The 21,322-nt window shown below is 39.9% G+C and overlaps 1 protein-coding gene across 1 annotated transcript; it reads left to right on the top strand.

Annotated features, from left to right (window-relative positions):
- Positions 1 to 2,680: 2,680 nt before the first annotated feature.
- DUSP5 (dual specificity phosphatase 5) lies at positions 2,681 to 9,307 on the top strand. The gene is made up of 4 exons (XM_075215711.1): positions 2,681 to 3,100; positions 4,985 to 5,118; positions 6,309 to 6,528; positions 7,542 to 9,307. The coding sequence occupies exons 1-4, from the start codon at positions 2,737 to 2,739 to the stop codon at positions 7,937 to 7,939; spliced, it is 1,116 nt and encodes a 371-aa protein (XP_075071812.1). The 5' UTR covers positions 2,681 to 2,736; the 3' UTR covers positions 7,940 to 9,307.
- Positions 9,308 to 21,322: the final 12,015 nt, after the last annotated feature.

The following is a 21,322-nucleotide window of genomic DNA, read 5'->3' as shown; positions in this document are numbered from 1 at the left end:
ATTGGGGCTGATCACAAAATGGGATAATGTCCCACTAAACACAAGCGTATTTCCGCCCATATGTAGTTATAAACATCCCAGGATGCGTCCTCCTCCGCATCAGCGGTATATGCACCTGTATTACCACTAGTCACCAGCAGCAGCGAGTATATACACATTTTTTATTTTTATTTATATAGCACCACTAATTCCGCAGCGCTGTACAGAGAACTCATTCACATCAGTCCCTGCCCCATTGGGGCTTACAGTCTAAATTCCCTAATATACACACACACACAGACAGAGACTAGGGTCAATTTTGATAGCAGCCAATTAACCTACCAGTATGTCTTTGGGACTGTGGGAGGAAACCCACGTAGACACGGGGAGAACATACAAACTCCCCACAGATAAAGCCATGGTCGGGAATTGAACTCATGACTCCAGTGCTGTGAGGCAGAAGTGCTAACCACTAGGCCACTGTGCTGCTTCAACATTGCCTATAACAGATACAAAACAAGGTGTAGGTATGAGTGTTTCTGCATGGGCCGCCTTTAGTGTACTCAGTCTGCGCTTACATGCCCCTCCCCTCTTGTCCTGCCTCTCCGCAGGCGGGCACAGGTGCCAGAATCACGAATATTTACAATGGAGCATATGTGTGTGCCCAATTTCTGGGCATGTGCAGAACAATGTCACACAATGATACACTACGCAGACTGGTGTGCGTCCCGCTACAAAATGTCAGGATAAAAACAGCTTATATTTACCATAAAATATTAAAATGCCATTTATTTATATATTGTTTTCAGAGGTTAAATGTGTGGAAGGGGTTGTGGTGAAAGTTTGTTCATCTGTTTGGGAATAATTAATGGTAAGAATAACCTTTTTAATGTGTTTTCACCACTTTTGAGAACATCCTTCATACACTGATTGACACAAACTGATTGACATCTGACAGACATGAGAGGCGGCAGACAGATCCACAGATAAGGACACATCCAGACATCAGACAGATTGACAGACGTTTAGACACAATGGCAGACAGACAGGACATCATATACATAAACAGTCTGAGAGATCCTATGACACTCTGTGATATAAGACAGATTGATACCTCAAAGGTCATCGTATAGAACAACCATCTTAGACCTAATGTGATCAGAAGTGATCTGCCAGGGTGAGAAAATCCTGTAAGGTGAAGACTATCTCAACTTCTGTGTCCTGTCATTGGGGGACAAGTAAAGTAGATGTCCTACAGGTCAGAAGACCATATATACACAGATCTGATATAGGCAGCTCTCTTATAGATAGATTATATATACATGAACACAGAATGAGAGAACGACAGAAACAGACAGAAAATTGTATAGATAGATTATATATAGACAGATCATTATAGACTGACAAATATAATATAGACAGATTATATATACAGACAACTATAAAAAGCATATAAAGTAAGAAGGCGATAGATAGATAGATAGATAGATAGATAGATAGATAGATAGATAGATAGATAGATCATACTTGCCAACTGTCCCGGAATGTCCGGGAGAGCTGGCAAATATCCCGCAAACGGGATCTTCCTGTCAAAATGACGCTGCCCCGCCCCCAGCGACAAAAACAGCGTTTTGTTTGCGGGGGGGGGGCAAAGTGACGCGATTCACCGCGCCCCACCCCTCCCACCCTCCAACCCCGCCCCCCTACCTGGGATCTCCCGGAAGGAAGTTCCAAAAGGTCGGCAGGTATGAGATAGACAGATAGACAGACAGACAGATAGATAGATAGATAGATAGATAGATATAGAAAGGTAAATCATATACATATAATCATATACAGACAGAGGATTATATACAGTTAGAAGACCACACATAGACAGAAGGTATAGACGGTTATACATGTACAGACAGCAGGGGAGGGCTGGCAGATTTTTGTTGGGGGGGCGGGATGTGCAATATTCTATTCAGCGGCCTATTTTAAAGGAGTAAAAATGCAGGTGGCCCAGTGACCCACCCCGAGGTAGCCCACTATGGGACCGGACCGGGGAGAAGATGCCTCCCTGCCCCCCAGCCTGCACCTGACAGACAGGTAGCTCATATTAAAAAGAATGAAAATGGGTCATACATAAGATCATATAGTCGGGTAGAACATATACATATAAACATATATCGACAGATGATTCTATACAGTAGGACCATATACAGGCAGAAGATAATATACATTTATATATACGACAAAGGGTCACATAGTCGTGTAGAACATATACATATAGTCATAAATAGACAGAAGATTATAGACACAAAATCATACATAGACAGATGCTCATCCACACATATACAGACAGGTAGATCATACAGTGAGGCTGAGAGAACCCTGCGAGCATATAGTGATCCCACTGGCTGGGGGCTGTGGGCTGGGTGCTGCGGGCTGTGGGCTGGGGGGAATGGGCTGGGGGCTGGGGGGTTTCCTCCTGTAAGATGGGAGTAAGAGGTGAATCACTGCTGATCAGTTTCCTCTGTGACTCCGCTGCGCCCCCTACAGGTCACACCTCCCTCTAGCGGGGAGAGGCTGTGAGTGAGTGGAAGGGGCGGAGTCACCGAGAAGTCCATGAATGGAGCAGCGGAGAACGTCACTCTCCATATATGGGCATTGACGTCACCGTGGGCGGGCCAATGACATATAAGTGGCGGCTGCGGGATCCCCGAGGCGGAAGTATAGTTTAAAGGGTCGGCGGCCGCTGCTGATCGCTCCGCTGACATGAAGGTGACCTCCATAGAGAGCCGGCGGCTGCACCGGCTGCTCAGGAAGGACTGTACCCGCTGTCTGGTCCTGGACTGCCGCCCCTACCTGCCCTTCAGCGCCTCCAGTGTGCGCGGCTCCATCAATGTCAACCTCAACTCGGTGCTGCTGCGCCGGGCGCGGGGGGGAGCGGCTCCTCTGCACTTTGTGGTGCCGGAGGAGGAGGCTCGGTGCCGGCTGAGGGATGGACAGGTATCCGTGGTGGTGGTGCTGGATGAGCGGAGCCAGAGGTGGCAGAAGCTGAAGAAAGAAAGTTCTGCTCAGATAGTGATCAATACCCTGATCACCCTGCCTGCCGGACCCCGGATCTGCTTCCTCAAGGGTGAGTGAGACCCTCTAGCCTGGAGTGGAAGTAGTGCCTGTGAAGAGTGTGTGTGGATATAGATATATTGTAATATAAATATAATATCTCTCTTCCCATCCGTTACATTAAGTACGATACTCTTACATTTTTAGTGTCATCCTATATTACATACTTTAACTGGGTACCGATCATTTACTAAATATTATAGTATTTCTCTGCGGAACCCCCACCCCAAATATTGCTCCATTATGCACTATTGAATTATTGAATATAATTCCCTGACCTATTAATAGGTTTCCTTCCTGTTTTCACACTATTCAACTTCCTCAAATATCAGTCGCCCCAAAAACTAACTTTATTTTCCTACATCCAACCTCCATCTGACTTGTGTTCTATACTGAATAAATAACTTTTAGCTGAATATTATTTATAGACCATAATATTTATATACAGTTTATATTATACTCGTGTATACATTTGTTTTTTTTTTTTTTTTATGTACTCTAATTGTCATGTGTTAGAAGTCTTGTAATGGTATAAATGTGATCGTGGTTTTTAGTGTCTTTGCAAATTGATAGGATGTTAAAGTAGGAAAGCTTACGGGACTATTCAATGAATAGGTTCTCTTTCCTGTAATCATTACAGTTTTCTTTAAGTCATATAATGAATGTACAGACCTCTAATGCCACATAGACGGCTATTTCTGGAACGGATGCAGTTATTGTCATGTACAGGAAATATACTTATTACAATATTCTGTGTATAATGAACGTATTTACCAGCTGTGTGATGAAGACTGACGTTTCCTCTGACTGCAGGAAGAAATGACTGTCGTTAATTAAATCATCTCACCCATTAGACAGCTGTTAAGTCCTGTACTGTACCCCTCAGTTGGTGGTTGTCTATACACAGGTGTAATGCTCTGCATCTTGTTAATGGGGGTAGTAAAGTAATGGGCCCCCTGGGGGATAACACTTCCCCCTGATCGGATGTGGGCTGTTAAAGGAGGTTATTTGCAGGTCAGGGGTATCTGTCCTCGCTGCTTGTTACATCTAAGAATGTAAATGTCTCAAGTGTGATGTAAATGCGGGCGGCAGGGTGACACTGGTGGTCTCTGGAGGAGGGGGGGGGGGGGTCTGGCTGATTGGGATGGCTCTTGTTCTTATCGGAGGTCTCCACTGCTGATTTGGCTATTGAAGTGTTTTTATCTCTTCCTGAATAAATCTGTCTGTTAGGTACTGTTGTGGCACCAATCGTTTAACACGTCTGTATTGTGTTATATAATATGTATCACTTGTTCACAGTTGTGTTTCATTTGGATGGTTCCAACTACATTGAATGTGGGCTATCCTATTGTGACCCTAAATAGTCCACTTTAATACTAAACTCCCTATTAGTTTTTTCCTTTTCAAACTGAACAATGAATGTTTCACCCTCCTGAGATCTCCTCCCTCTCTCCTCATTTACCTTCCTGTCTCCCCCAGTACAGGAGGCAAATGCTAATCACATCCTATTCACTGCCAGCAGCCACTTATCCCCTGAGCCCTGATTAGTCCGGGACATATGGACAGTTTGCTTGATGACAGGAATAACCTGTGTTGCTCTAATTTGCCACCACACAGGAAATGATCACATCTTACAATGGTGCCACCACCCAGCAGATCTTCACATAATAACATTTCACTCCATAAACAGTTCCTCTAATGATCATGCTAATGTACCATTAATGATCATTATGTAAGTGCACCAATTCTGGAGAACAGCAGATTATCACATTAGCTCTGGGAATTTGTTTGAAACACATTTGCCTAATATAGATGTAGTAACATGTATATACTCTGTGTCTAATAACATGTATATACTCTGCATCATTAATGAAAACTACTGTGCTTGGTTTTGCAGGGGGATATGAGTCCTTTCACACTGATTATCCAGAATGCTGCATTGATCAGAAATGTTTGTCTCAAGAAGAAAATGAGAATGATCAAAATCTCCTATGTGATAAACTATCCTTCCACAAGCCATCATATGATGAGGTAAGAGGAGGAAAATCTTAGCCTATTCCATTATTAGCTGTGCATGTTCATCAGCCAGAGAAGGGTCAGCTGCTTCTTGCAGCATCTAAATATGCAAAAATACTCCTTTGTGAGATGGTTCCTGCTTTTGTAAATCCATGGTGTGACTGAAAAGCAGCAATTCATGTGTTAATCTGTAAAATGTTGCCCAATGCTAAACCTTAGTCCATTAGTGGGCTATGATGTAGTTGATGGGCATGTTTCCGGGGATCAATAGAACTGTTGTTGCATCCTGTTTGAGGTCTGGAGAGTTAGACCTTGCTGGATAGATTGGAAACAAGAGATGACTTGAAGCAGAAAATGACCAGACTCATGTCCCCTATATTCCAGTATAGTCAGTAGTTCTATAATTACCCAGTCACCTCTCCTCTGGGTTGTATTACCATTGCATTATTGATGGCCAAATATCTCTGCTAACACTTTTTGTGGCAACTGGTAAATATTTAATTTCTTCTCAGTTACACCCATAATTGGGTTACATTGTAACAGATTGTAAGCTCTTGAGCTGTGATGATTATTATTATTATTATCCTTTATTTGTTAGGCGCCACAAGGTTTCCGCAGCGCGGATGATCCCTTTTTCATAAAAATGGTTTTGTATGAAATCACTCAATACCCAAGGAAGGTACTGTCAGGAATAGTCATCATAGGGTTGTCTTTAATTCAGACCAATGAGACACAGCTATGTCTGCAGGACAAACAGCATTACATTGACTAAACTTTTACGGTCACTGGGTGGCCATAAAGACCTTGTGGGGGAAAGAAAATGGAACTTGTTACTGATCTGATGACTCCAGTCTATTTCTGGCCCTATCTGACTACTCTGCTGATAAACAGATCGTCTGTTTACCGGAGTCTGCAGACAGGAAGTGATGTGGTAGGATCACTGTGTTCCTTATATGTGGTCCTGACAACGGGATGTCTGTGGGCTGAATGTGATTCATTGGCTTATAATTCTAGGGTGTTGAGCCAGAAAGCATAAATGTTGCAGAACATCCTATATTTAGAATTACTTTGTTTCATCATAATGGGGGAGAATATTACTCACTTGGTCTGATATCCACTTGGCATTTTTTTTGTGTTGCATTTGTAAATCAAACAAGTGGTTTGACCTTTGTTCTAAACATTTCTTGGTTACCATTATCTTTCAGGGCAGTCCTGTAGAGATCCTTCCATTCCTGTACCTTGGTAGTGCTTACCATGCTTCCAAATGTGAATTCCTTGCTAACCTCCATATCAGCGCCTTACTCAATGTTTCCAGAAAGTGCTCGGACTGTATCAAAGATCAATATAATTACAAGTGGATTCCAGTGGAAGATAATCACACCACTGACATCAGCCGCCACTTCCAGGAGGCGATAGATTTTATTGGTAAGTACCATCTTTCTGACCTGGCCACGTTTTGAGTGTTCCTTCCAGACAGATTTCAGTTCTCTATTTTGTAGAAACAGACCTTTTACTTTCTAGCACAAAACAAATGCCACACAAACTCTCTTCACTCCAATAACATCCAATTTTAAATAAAACCTTTCTATGTGCAATATGGAGAACATGTTCCACAAGTGCTCTAATCTCGGCATTTTTGGGGCTTTTTTCCCACACAAAAAAGCCTGACTGCAGTACTTAAATTCCAATTGAAATAATATTTTGAGCAGTGCCTGTCCGAGTATTAAGGGCTTATTACAAGCTGTGATGCAAAAGTGCCCATGTTGTATCGCCCTTAATGTTAGTTAGTGGATCTCTATGTGATTGCATGGCAGTAAAGGTCAAGGGAATGTTTGAGGTTAATTTGGGGTTACAGATAGAAGATGTGAATGCTGTGTTTTACTACACTGAATGTCACTAAAAGACACAGCTGTGAACATTTTTACAACTGTTCACCCTAAACCTACCCATTAATTAAATTCATTGCTAGCTGTTCTCAGACCCTTTAAGAATTCTTCAGAAGGGTAAATAAACAGGACAACTTTGTAATTACAGGAACTGCAGCCCCAGCATAGCCAATTTGTGTTCAGTAGCCATCAATGGCTGCAATATTCTAAAAGAACAATGGTTTACTGAGCAATAAAACTGGCTAATGGTCATGTGATTGCTAAGCCTTTCAATGACCAGTTATTACTGAAGCACTTTCCTCTAGAGATTAGGGTCCTTTGTTCTGGGCAGGTGTGTATTCCAGGTACTGCCCTGAGAGGTCATCTTATTCTAACACTTAATTGTCATCAATGAATATCTCCACTAAGTACAGTGTTTTAAGTTTTTTTTGGTAAATAACAGATTTACCCAGGTAATGGTAGATCTTAAGACTTGGCAACCAAAGTCCGATGACTTGCTGTGAATGGGGCTTTAGTTCTGTTACTTATTGTATATAATATTATCTTGTGCAGATACTGTGAGACGTGCAGGAGGAAGGGTCCTGGTGCATTGTGAGGCTGGCATCTCCCGCTCTCCCACCATATGCATGGCTTACCTCATGAAGACAAAGAGCTTCCGCCTGGAGGAAGCTTTCGAGTACATCAAGCAACGCCGCAGCCTTATATCTCCCAACTTCAGCTTCATGGGGCAACTTCTACACTATGAGTCGGAAATCTTCGCTTCCAAAGCAAGTCCTGTGCTGTCTTGCAAAAGGGACTCTGTGTCGTTCTTCACAGAAGAGATGAACATTGGACAGCACTACGAGGGGTCTTGCTTCTCTTTTCCGACGTCTGTACTGACTCCTGTCCCACTCAGGTCTCCGGTCCACCAGTTAAAACTTGGTCCAATCACTGCTACTCCCTCTTGCTGATACAGGGTCGGCTTACAAACTGTGAAAATGTTTAAATGTGCAATATAGCTGGTATTGCATCGTTCCATGGACAGCCAATGGGTCTATATAAGTTACATTCAATGCTTTAATGACTTGACATTCAAAATGGTTCCAAAACTGAGTCCATTGTTTACAATTTTGGGGGAAAGAGGGAGGGCTCCCATTCTAGTTCTTTATGTAGAGGATATTTTATAATTCCTTTCATTATAAGTCCGTATGTAACTTGGTCACATTACTGCAGGAGGATTGTCTGGACATGGGTAGAGCCCAGGAAAGTGCTCAATGTTTGAGTAGTCATGGACAAGTCTGCATAGATCACATTCCACTTATGGTGACAGCTCCTCTTCATATACTGCATGTACCAGTATAGAGGTGTTTCTGTTAGTTGGCATTGCTGCCAGTCTTGCTGTGTAAAGTGGGTGAAAGGCAGTGTCCCTGCAGCCTTGCCTTCTCGGGCACTTTCTCAGATTATTTGTGAGTAGTAATGTCTTTCCCTCAGGGCCTAATCCAAGCTAAATAAAGATTGAGCAAATTGCATTCCAAGTATATACACTACACCGTGTATAGAAAACACCTATACAACTGACAACAGGTGCCTGGCATATGGAGTGTCTGGTATCTAAATACAGCAAATGTGTGTGTATATACATATTGTCACTAGACGGTGGAAGTGGCTATTTTGTAGGGTGAACCAATATCCATTAAAAAAATATAAAAAAAAAAAAATTGCAGCCTATCCTTACACTGGAAGTCTGCATCCATTAAGTTATGGAAGCATTGTTAAATTCAGTAATGTTGCCAACTCTGAGCAAATTGATAGGCTCAGTCTTTGAGCTCACCAAATGGCTGCCTCTCTTTGTAGGTAACTGATAAAAGTAGTTGCAAAATAGCAACTGTGCAAAATTCACAAAATTCTGAAGTGTCAACCAATATCTACAAAAGCATTTTTTTCTTTTTTCTGAGAAGGGTATTCTGTAATATCCCATGCTGTATAGGGCTGTGCTGATTGAAATGATACACCTACAAATGTATTTGAACATTGCACTATTTTTGTTTTAATAACAAAGCAATATATCCCCTACGAAGGCCTTGACAATGATGGGGACTGTATGCTGTCTTGGTGTGATTAGAATGACTTCAAACTGTCTGTTCCAGAGCGCTGGGGGTTAACACTGGATTGTTTACTTAACCTCTGATCTGCTGGAGAAATGCCTTCAGCAGTAGTGAGGTTCAGGTCACTGTATAAAGATGGTAAATCTTTCAATGTCAATATTACAGGGTACAATGCAATAATTCCTTTTAATGAAGGGTCTACCTTCACTGTGCCAATAAATGTTTTTAATTTAACTAACAGACTCTCAGGATCTTTCTTTGAAAGTTTATTATCTTGGCCCAAAATTCTTGACCTGTGCCTCTTGTCGCTTATATAGCACCACCAATTCTGCAGCGCTGTACAGAGAATATTTGTCAGTGTTTTAGGGTTTTTTCTTTTTTTGGGAGTGTGGAAAGAAACCCATGCTAACACTGGGAGAACATACAAACATAGCTGCTAAACTTTACGGTATCCCTCTACTACCCTTTAAAGATACCACCTACCCTACAGATGTAGACACGCAGGAGACCTCTAAGAATGTTATATTAAATGTTTTAAATGTGAGATAAAGTAACTTGGGCCTGTACCCAGATTACATATAATATATATGCATGCACTCAAGTATATATGCTGGTAATGGGTATTCAATATCGCTACCTGCGGCAGAGCTACGTTAGTAATTGATAAAATAACTGCTATATTGTATGCATAATTCCCAAAACAAATTATATATTTTGAACACACATTAAAAGAATATTGTATTGTACAGTGCTGCAGAATTAGTGGCACTATATAAAGAGCTTATGATCATGATGGATAGGTTCCTATAATTATCTGTCTGACCTAACCGGAACTATGGGGTGGATTTGAGAATATCCAGTCATGGCCATAAAGGTGGTTGTTCCATAAGTATTAAGTTTAAATTGGTAATGAGTTGCCAGGGCAACTAATTAACATTACATAACTGTGTTTAGAACCTGGCGCTTCCAACCACCTCATAACACTTCCTTAAAGATGAAGTCTAGCTGCCACATTGTGTATAATACAGGTTATTGCACTTTCCATTAAGTTACTGGAGTACAAACATCTCATAATAAATCAATCACCCAGCCCATACATCCTCACTTCTGTACACTGTCTCCTTGTTCATATCTCATTATTTGTTTAGATCTGTCCTGTTAAAGCATTGACACGTTTAACCATTCGTGAAAGGCCCACGTTTCTAATTGACATGTTAAGTACCTGCACTGTAAGCTCATATTTGCATCCTCTATGGACAAGAAATTCTCTCCTCTATGCAGGTTTATGGAAACATGGACAACGTGCTCCATCTATGGCAGTGTTTCTCAAACCCAGTCCGGGGTACCCTAACACTGCAGATTTTTCCAGGTGACAAGAGAAATGATTAGATCACCTGTGAATCTGTTACAATGTTTTAGTAATGAATACACCTGTGCTAAAGCAAGAATATATGGAAGAGATGCATTATTAGGGGTCCTGAGGACCAGTGTTGAGAAACACTGGTCTATGGCACAGACAGTCCTATTACAATGGTGGGGACTAAGATTACAGGTTGTCCAGGTTTTTACATACAATTCCCACCAAATTCGTGTTTAGTTGGACAGCCAATATGCACTATATCTAATCTTTCAATTGAAGTATCTTATCTTCCTACCAGCCATGGTGCCTGGTAGTGTGTGAGCCAATTATTCATATTGCAGAGGACAGGCTGACATCAAATTAAACCTTAATTTCAGTGGGAATGTTGAAGACTTCAAAAAGATCATTGATGACTTCAATTAAAACTGGGTTAAGGTAAAATACTATGTTGGAGCCAAAGGACTAAACATATGGAAATTAGATGGCAAATGGACCTATGACTCAGTGTGACTCACCAGATGTGGCCGAGCTATTAATATTCTCTATGATGAGACATCTGTTACGTTACATCTAGAAATAGGGTGCACAATAGAATAAAGAATTTCCTTGGCGACACTTGTATTAGCCCCACTTTTCAGAAGTCTGGGTGGCAGGATCACTCCCAAACCCTTTTGGTACAAACATGAACCCATCTTAAATCAACCTTTGTGCTTCTTGGGTAACAACCATTTCCTACGTTCCACAGCCAAGACACAAATCAGGTTACCTACCATATGGTGGTTTGGCCCTGGAATGCCATGAAAACTGGACAATTCCACAGAGGTCAAATAAAGGATATCATTAAAGAGGGCAAATGTAAGAGACCCACTATAGTATCCCGCACCTTTATATTAATGGGGTATCCTGCAACAGAATGAGGAATCCCTGTCAATGAATCCTACAGGATACATATAGCTGCAATCGCAGCTGCATGGTCTATATCCTGAGGAACTTCTGTGGTTTAACTCCAGATATGGTCCAGTGAGACATCACTAATAACTGGTTTAAATAATTGCATTGCAATAATAATCACTACAATATCTTTCATAGACATGAAATGTAGTCACACAAGACTGAGAAAGCCAAAACACTGTTCCATATGTCAGGAGCTTAAATTTATGATGGATGAACGTGGTAGAATTACCACTGAGTATGTGAAGAGGTGCTCTCAGCGTTTATAAAAATAATAGAATTATGTGGTTGGAGCTCGTTCTGGTATACAATATGTATCTTGCATGCAAGCTGGCGTCTTCAGCTCTGTAAAGTACTGAAGGCTAAAGAGCTCCACCTTGTGGTTACTTTCTATAATTGCAGGTCAAAACATTTACTTGTCTCTGCAGTCCTTCATTGCAGCCTTTATAATGGATAGGTTTCCTTCCAGTTGAAGTAGAAAAAGAAAATTAGAAAATGTCACGAGAGAGTACATAGGGCAGATCCTCTTCTCCCCCACATATTTTCCTGTCTCTAGTATCTGCAAGTCAGGTAGTTATTGTTTTCTGCAGGGCAGAGGCTTACCTTCAGGGTCATAAGTCACAGCGTGACAAGGAGGACCAGGGTAAGTGAGAACTTGGAACCTCTCTGATATGTTCCATGTCCTAAGAAAGGTTTATCACATTCATTGGGACTGTCAAATCCCAAACAGCCAGAGGGCGCCCCCTCTAAGTAAGCCCCAAAGAAATAAGTGAAATTGATGAAGAAGCACCCCTAATACCCTGTGTCCTTTTCAGTACTCGTGTAGACCCTGTGGAAGGAGAGAAGGACAGCGGCATTTGTGGAGCCTTTGAAAAACTAGTCTGAAGTGGGGTTTGTGCACAGTGAGTAGTTCTCAAACCAATAGAAAAAAAATCAGCTCCCAGAAAGATATAAAGGAACTTACAGCCTGGATGAAGGAGTCTTTTGTGACCAAGGAAGATCTGTGTGCTATTCAGGGGATAAGAGAGATTTAATGACTGGGGAGAGATTAAAGAAACACCTGGGGGTATATTTACTAAACTGCAGGTTTGTAAAAGTGGAGATGTTGCCTATAGCAACCAATCAGATTCTAGCTGTCATTTTGTAGAATGTACTAAATAAATGATAGCAACCAATCAGATTCTAGTTATAGGCAACATCTCCACTTTTTCAAACCCGTAGTTTAGTAAATATACCCCCTAGGATGTTTAATTTAGACAATGTGGAGATTTAGCTCAAACAGATATAGAAGTCTAGGGGTATGGATAAGTAAGCAACCACCACAAATCCGTTTTTGAAGATTACAGTAAAGAGTTTTTTCAGTACATCAAGTGGCGAAATAACATATTTTTAAGGAATGGGAACAGGTGGAAAAGAATCAGTCTACCTCAAAGAGATTAGAATGTATGTCTCCACACTGCAATAATAAATGAATATTATAAATCACTCCAAGACAGTAAACTCCCCTTGATAGAAAATAGAATGTCCATCCAGTAGGTAATATAATGGAGTTCCCAGGGTATTAGGAATAGTGACCGCTGTGTCTCACTAAACCTTACGCGTTTTATCACCTGAAGGTGATTTCATCAGACCTCTGATCCAGCAGCACATGTAAGGTCACATCGGCTCAGACAGAAACAGACATCTCAAACCAGGGGGAGACCGTTTTTTTAACGGTAATTATATGCATTTTCATTTTTGCCAATACCCTGGGAACTCCATTATATTACCTACTGGATGGACATTCTATTTTCTATCAAGTGGAGTCTACTGTCTTGGAGTGATTTACAATATCCATTATTACAGTGTGGCCACACTATTTTTCACTTCAACATCACAGGTTTTTTTAACGCCGAGACATTTGATATGCTCCTTCGGGAGCACGCTTATGAATTATTCATTCTGATACTTTGTTGCTTTATACTATAGACATTGAATTATTCAGTCATAGTGATTTCATCCCAAGTTGCGATCTGCATGTATATGCTGTATGGACAGCGATTTATTCATTAGTATACTACCATTCACATCTGATTTTATGTTATAAGAATTGTATTTTTTATGCATATTTATTTTCATTTTTATGATATTTTATCTGTTGTTATACTGTGAATAAATATTATTGTATCCACACTCCACAGATCTATTATTGGGTGTTTACGTTTATTCCGTTTCCAGCGCTGTCCTTTTTATTGTTGTATTTTTGTTTCTAGTGAGACCCCACAGGTCTGTTCAGCTGCAGGTTCTGATTAACTATCACCTAGTATTGAAGATTCATATTGCATTGCGCCAGGTTGTGTTGTTTTATTATCTTTCAGTCCTTCAGACTGGCGACATCTCCAAGACTTTTACCAAGGTACTAGTTACTCTGGTGGTGAAATTAAGAAAGCAAGAAGTCATTATAAGTCCCTTTTTAGATGACATCCTTGTGGTGGAGAATTCAGAGCACATGGTCAACTATGTTGTGAACAGGACAAAAAGTCAACTCATCCCATCACAGCAAATAAAGTTTATAGGAGTTTGTCTAAACATACAGAAGAAAGTTTCTTTGTCAGAGGAAAGGTGTATTAAAATCTGGTCTTGTCATCAAATATGAATAAGGACGAGACTTCAAAATTGTTGGGATTGTCCCCAGGGCAAGGTGGCACATGCAGAGTCTTCTAACACAGTGGGATCAGGAACAGATAGCACGGTCCACATAAGTGTCTTAGAAATAAGAGCAGTGTGGAAGGTAAAATTCAGCACTTTCATCTTCAAGGGAAATAGATGAATATTCTCAGAGAACAAGACGATGATAGCGTTCATAAATCATCAGGGAGGTACCAAAAGTAGAACCAAGGTGGTAGAAGTAGCAAGAATTATGTCCTGGGCAGAAAAAGATCTGAAGTCTCTCTCAGCGCTGCATGTAGCAGACAAGAACATACTTGCAGGTTACCTCAGTCGAGAACAGGGGACAGTGTTGCAGCTACTAATAGAAAAATGTGGGTTTCCACAAGAGGACATTACGTCAACAAGCAAAAATACCAAGGTAATAACAAGTAATTTCCAGATGAATCAGAGAAGTAATTATACATTCATATAAGAGAACTGGGTGTGAGGTGCCAGAGATACCGAGACCACTCAGCATTTACAGTACCAACAACTTCAGCAGGGCTCAGGCTTTAGCAACAGAGCTTTGGAAAGATGTCTGTGTGGACATCTCATCCATACCTTCACTAGTCATTATCATATAGAGGTCTCTATTGTCTCTCAATTTCTGCTGCACTGTGAAGGGTAGGGTTAGTATTTGGCATAAACAACATGAATCCATCCTGCTTTCTGCTCTGGGTGCAGGTGGAATGAGGTGGGAAATGTTTTCTTGGCACTTATTAGGCCCCTTAATACCAATTGAGTATAATTTAAATGCCACATCGTACTGTTGTCGGCCATGCTCATCCCTATATGGCCACAGTCTACCAATCTTCTAGTGTCTGCTACCTGCAGCATAACACGTCATGTCACAAAGCACATGTCATCTTAAGCTGGTTTCACAAACACACTGAGTTCAATGTACTCCAATTACGTCAATAATAAAGATTTTTTTGAACTTCAGCAGAGAATAATAGACAAATATTATTATAAGTAAGGTGAGACTGCTCTGATATAATCTAAGTGTTTATAAGTGTCTTCCATATCTAATTTAAAGAGCAGAGGTGCAACCCCTCGAGAAACATAGTATATAACTTGTTCGAAAAAAAAAAAAAGGAAAATAATTCTCTTAACAAGGGACACACTTAAACTCACTTTTTGTTCCTATAAAATCAAACATTTTATTATTATTAAAATCATTATGACATTACCATCCCTCTTCTTAGCTGTGTATGACAAAATATAAAGGTAAAATAATAGTAAGCAAAGATAAGAAAAAGACAGAAATAGTATCTAAAATGTTGCAATTCTGCAACAGGGGTCTTCCTCATAATTGATATTATGTCCAAATATTGTATCAATAACCTGATTATTGTTACCACGATTACAATAACCTCCATCTATTCCATAAGTAAAGCAGTTTCCCATCACATTAAATTTCAACGATTATTTGATTGTAACATACCATCTTAATATACTCCACAACAATGTTGGAATGATTGTAACTTTGTATCAGCTTTAAATAGACCACAACATTTGATAAGACATTTAGTCTCTGTTCAAGCAAATATCAAGTACCCTTCACTAGGATTTTGTCTCATCATTTAACCATATTCAAAAGACAGGTTCAGAATGAGATATAATAACCTGTGCTGTTATTTGCCTTGGTAAAGTACTCCAATGACCTCCACGGCTACCAGATCTCAATCCAATAGAGCACCTTTGGGATGTGGTAGAGCAGATTTGCATTATGAATAGGAAGCCAAACACTCTGCAGCAACTACGTGACGTTATCAATATTATTTTTTTTATTTATAAGGTGCCGCAGATTCTGTAGTGTTGGACAATCGCACATTAATCACTAAGGAATGCTCCCAGCATATTGCTGGATCTATGCCATGAATAATTCAGGCTGTTTAGGGGTAAAAGGAGCCCTACCCAGTACTAGAAAGGTGTACCTAATAAAATGGCCACTGAGTGTATACCTATATAGAATATGTGCTGTGGTACAATATACAGTATATAGCTGGTATAGTACAGTATATATGTACAATGCTATAGAGAATAAATGCTATAGTACTGCTGTAAATATTTTGATCAAACTATGAACCTCATGTTTTCATTTTGCTAGATACACAGATATATGAAATGTTAAAGACAAGTGCTGACAATAACTGGGTTTTTATTTTGTATACATAAAGTGAATTTACATTGCCATATATAATACCTGTGCAACACATATAGATATATAGAATACCACATATAGTACAGTACAAAATTACAATATCACATATAGTACAGTACAAATATACAACTCATGTAGCACAGTATAGGTGTATAATACCACATATAGTAGAGTATAGGTGTATATAATACCACATACAGTACAGTTGTACAATATCACATAATACAGTACAGATGTATACCTCATGTAGCACAGTATAGGTGTATATACCACATATAGTACAGTATAGATGTATAATATCACCACATATAGTATAAGTGTATATAATACCACACATAGTACAGTATAGGTGTATATACCACATATAGTACAGTATAAATGTATATCACACATAGTATAGGTGTATATACCACATATAGTACAGTATAAATGTATATCACACATAGTATAGGTGTATATACCACATATAGTACAGTATAAATGTATATCACATATAGTACAGTATAAGTGTATATAATACCTCATGTAATACAGTATAGATGAACAGTATAGGTGTATATACCACATATAGTACAGTATAAGTGTATATAATACCTCATGTAATACAGTATAGATGAACAGTATAGGTGTATATACCACATATAGTACAGTATAAGTATATAATACCTCATATAGTACAGTACAGGTGTATAATATCACATATAGTACAGTATAAGTGTATAATACCACATAGTACAGTACAGGTGTATAATATCACATATAGTACAGTACAGGTGTATAATACCTCATGTAGTACAGTACAGGTATATAATATCACATATAGTACAGTATAAGTGTATACCACATATATCTTTCTCTGTCACCACCTCTGGGTCTCTCTCCACCCCTTCTACCCTTTCAGTCGGGGTCCCACAGGGCTCTGTTCTTGGACCCTTACTCTTCTCTCTATACACCTCTTCCCTGGGTCAACTCATCAGCTCTTACGGCCTCAAGTACCACCTTTATGCTGACGACACTCAACTATATCTCTCCTCTCCTGATCTCCTCCCTGCCTCCTCTCTAGGGTGTCCGCCTGCCTCTCTGCCATCTCCTCTTGGATGTCCTCTCGATTCCTCAAACTCAACCTCACCAAAACCAAACTCATTGTCTTTCCACCCCCTCTGACCTCTCTATCACTGTTGACAACACCCCTATCTCCCCTGTCCCCCAACTTCGCTGCCTCGGTGTCATCCTCGACTCCTCTCTCTCCTTTGCCCCTCACATTCTCTCTCGCTAAATACTGCCGCTTCCAGCTGCGTAACATCGCACGCATCCGGCCCTTCCTCTCCAAAGATGCCACCAAATGTCTTATTCACTCTCTGATCATCTCCCGCTTGGACTACTGCAACCTTCTCCTCACTGGCCTCCCCCACTCTCTTCTCGCTCCCCTTCGTTCTGTTCTAAACGCAGCCACTAGGCTTATCTTCCTTTCTTGCCACTCCTCTTCTGTCTCCCCTCTCTACCAAGCCCTTCACTGGCTCCCCTTCCCCTACAGAATCCTGTTCAAGCTCCTCACTCTCACATACAAGGCCCTCGCCAACTCCACTGCTCCCTACATCTCCAACCTCATCTCTATTCACGCTCCATCCCGCCCTCTCCGATCTGCCAATGAACGCCGCCTCTCCTCCCCTCTGATAACCTCCTCCCACGCGCGAATCCAAGACTTCTCCCGCACTGCCCCCCTCCACTGGAACAAGCTCCCTCCCTCCATCAGAACATCCCCTACTCTATCCAGGTTCAAACGGGCTCTAAAAACCCACCTTTCTCAAAGCCTTCCAGTCTCCCACTTAACTTCCTACCTTTTTCTGCCTCTCCCCTCCCCTGAATCTGCCTCTCCCCTCCCCTGAATCTGCCTCCGTTCCCCCTTCTCTCCCTCTCACACCTGTGTCTCTCTGTCTGTCTACCCCGCCCCTTAGATTGTACGCTCCCTTGAGCAGGGCCTTCTCTCCTCCTGTTTCCTACACCTTTAACTCTGCTCTCCATCTACCTTCCCCCCCACCCCTCTGGGGGTCTCCCCGTCATCCGCGCCCTCCCTCTTGGGCTCCGGCGCCTGCTGGTCTTCCCTGCCCCCTCTCTCTAGCTGCGCTTTGAGCTTACTGAGTTACTGTGCTTATTGTTTACTGTACCGTGCTGTCCCACCTTGTATTGTACTTGTTTGTCCCTGTACAGCGCTACGGGCACTGAGTGGCGCCTTATAAATAAAAATTAATAATAATAATAATAATAATATAGTACAGTACAGGTGTATAATATAACATATAGTACAGTATAGGTGTATATAATACCTCATGTACTACAGTACATGTATATAATATCACATATAGTACAGTACAGGTGTATAATATCACATATAGTACAATATAAGTGTATATAATATCACATATATTACAGTACAGCTGTATATCACATATAGTACAGTATAAGTGTATATATCACATATAGTACATTATAAGTGTATATAATATCACATATAGTAGAGTACAGGTATATAATATCACATATAGTACAGTACAGGTATAATAACACATATAGTACAGTACAGGTGTATATGATATCACATATAGTACAGTACAGGTGTATAATATCACATATAGTACAGTATAAGTGTATATAATATCACATATAGTACAGTATAAGTGTATATAATACCTCATATAGTACAGTACAGGTGTATAATACCATATATAGTACAGTACAGATGTATACCACATATAGTACAGTGTAAGTATATATCACATCTAGTACAGTACAGGTATATAATATCACATAGTACAGTACAGGTGTATAATATCACATATAGTACAGTATAAGTGTATATAATATCACATATAGTACAGTACAGGTGTATATAATATCACATATAGTACCGTACAGGTGTATAATATCACATATAGTACAGTATAAGTGTATATAATACCTCATATAGTACAGTACAGGTGTATAATACCACATATAGTACAGTACAGGTGTATAATACCACATATAGTACAGTGTAAGTATATATCACATCTAGTACAGTACAGTTATATAATATCACATATAGTACAGTACAGGTGTATAATATCACATATAGTACAGTATAAGTGTATATAATATCACATATAGTACAGTACAGGTGTATATCACATATAGTACAGTATAAGTGTATATATCACATATAGTACAGTACAGGTGTATAATACATATAGTACAGTACAGGTGTATAATACCACATATAGTACAGTACAGGTGTATAATACATATAGTGCAGTATACGTGTATAATACCACATATAGTACAGTACAGGTGTATAATACCACATATAGTACAGTACAGGTGTATAATATCACATATAGTACAGTATAAGTGTATAACAACACATATAGTACAGTATAAGTGTATATAATATCACATATAGTACAGGTGTATAATATCACAAATAGTACAGTATAAGTGTATATAATATCACATATAGTACAGTACAGGTGTATAATATCACATATAGTACAGTATAAGTGTATAATAACACATATAGTACAGTATAAGTGTATATAATATCACATATAGTACAGGTGTATAATATCACATATAGTACAGTATAAGTGTATATAATACCACATATAGTACAGTACAGGTGTATAATATCACATATAGTACAGTAGAGGTATATAATATCACATATAGTACAGTATGTGTATATAATACCTCATATAGTATAGTACAGGTGTATAATATCACATATAGTACAGTAGAGGTATATAATATCACATATAGTACAGTACAGGTGTACAATATCACATATAGTACAGTAGAGGTATATAATACCACATATAGTACAGTACATGTGTATAATACCACATATAGTACAGTAGAGGTATATCATACTTGCCAACTCTCCCTGAACGTCAGGGAGACTCCCTGAAATAGGGGTGATCTCCCTCACTCCCTGAAGAGTCTGGCATTCTCCCTGATGCTGAGCCAGTACAAGACGTGGTTGGCTTTGCCATCTGTGGCATGATGACACAGTTCAGAAATTGTGTCCATGTATCGATGTCTATGGAGGTGGCCATTTTCATGGAGACCAAGATTTAATCAGACTGACAGATAAGACAACATGACTTCAATAATGGAGACAGAAATGTAAAAGACACTTCAGTCTCTAGAGATTCATTAGCTGCTTTTCTTCAATGCATAGTCGCCTACTCTCCCGGAATGTCCAGGAGACTCCCGCATTTCTGGGAGACCTCCTGGGAGAGCAAGGGCAACCTCCCGGTTCTCGCCTCCGCAATAGATAAGCGGTGGGGGGGTGTGGCGTAATGACGTAAATACTGTGTCATCTTAGCCCCGCCCCCTGCTGTAATTGGGCAAGTTGTGATAATCATTTAGGTGGTGGGGCCAAAATTATGCGATTCGTCAAGCCCCGCCCCACACGCCCACCTCCCTCGGGATCTCCCTGAAGTCAACGTGGAAAAGTTGGCAAGTATGAGGTATATAACATCACATATAGTATAGTACAGGTGTATAATACCACATATAGTACAGTACAGGTGTACAATATCACATATAGTACAGTAGAGGTATATAATATCACATATAGTACAGTAGAGGTATATAATATCACATATAGTACAGTAGAGGTATATAATATCACATATAGTACAGTAGAGGTATATAATATCACATATAGTATAGTAGAGGTGTATAATATCACATATAGTATAGTACAGGTGTATAATACCACATATAGTACAGTATGTGTATATAATATCTCATATAGTATAATACAGGTTTATAATATCACATATAGTACAGTACAGGTGTATAATATCACATATAGTACAGTAGAGGTGTATAATACCACATATAGTACAGTAGAGGTGTATAATACCACATATAGTACAGTAGAGGTATATAACATTACATATAGTATAGTACAGGTGTATAATACCTCATATAGTACAGTACAGGTGTATAATATCACATATAGTACAGTAGAGGTGTACAATATCACATATAGTACAGTAGAGGTATATAATATCACATATAGTACAGTAGAGGTGTATAATAC

This window comes from Mixophyes fleayi, chromosome 6, assembly GCF_038048845.1.
Source record: "Mixophyes fleayi isolate aMixFle1 chromosome 6, aMixFle1.hap1, whole genome shotgun sequence".
Taxonomy (NCBI): domain Eukaryota; kingdom Metazoa; phylum Chordata; class Amphibia; order Anura; family Limnodynastidae; genus Mixophyes; species Mixophyes fleayi.
This window is presented reverse-complemented; position numbering and strand designations above follow the sequence as displayed.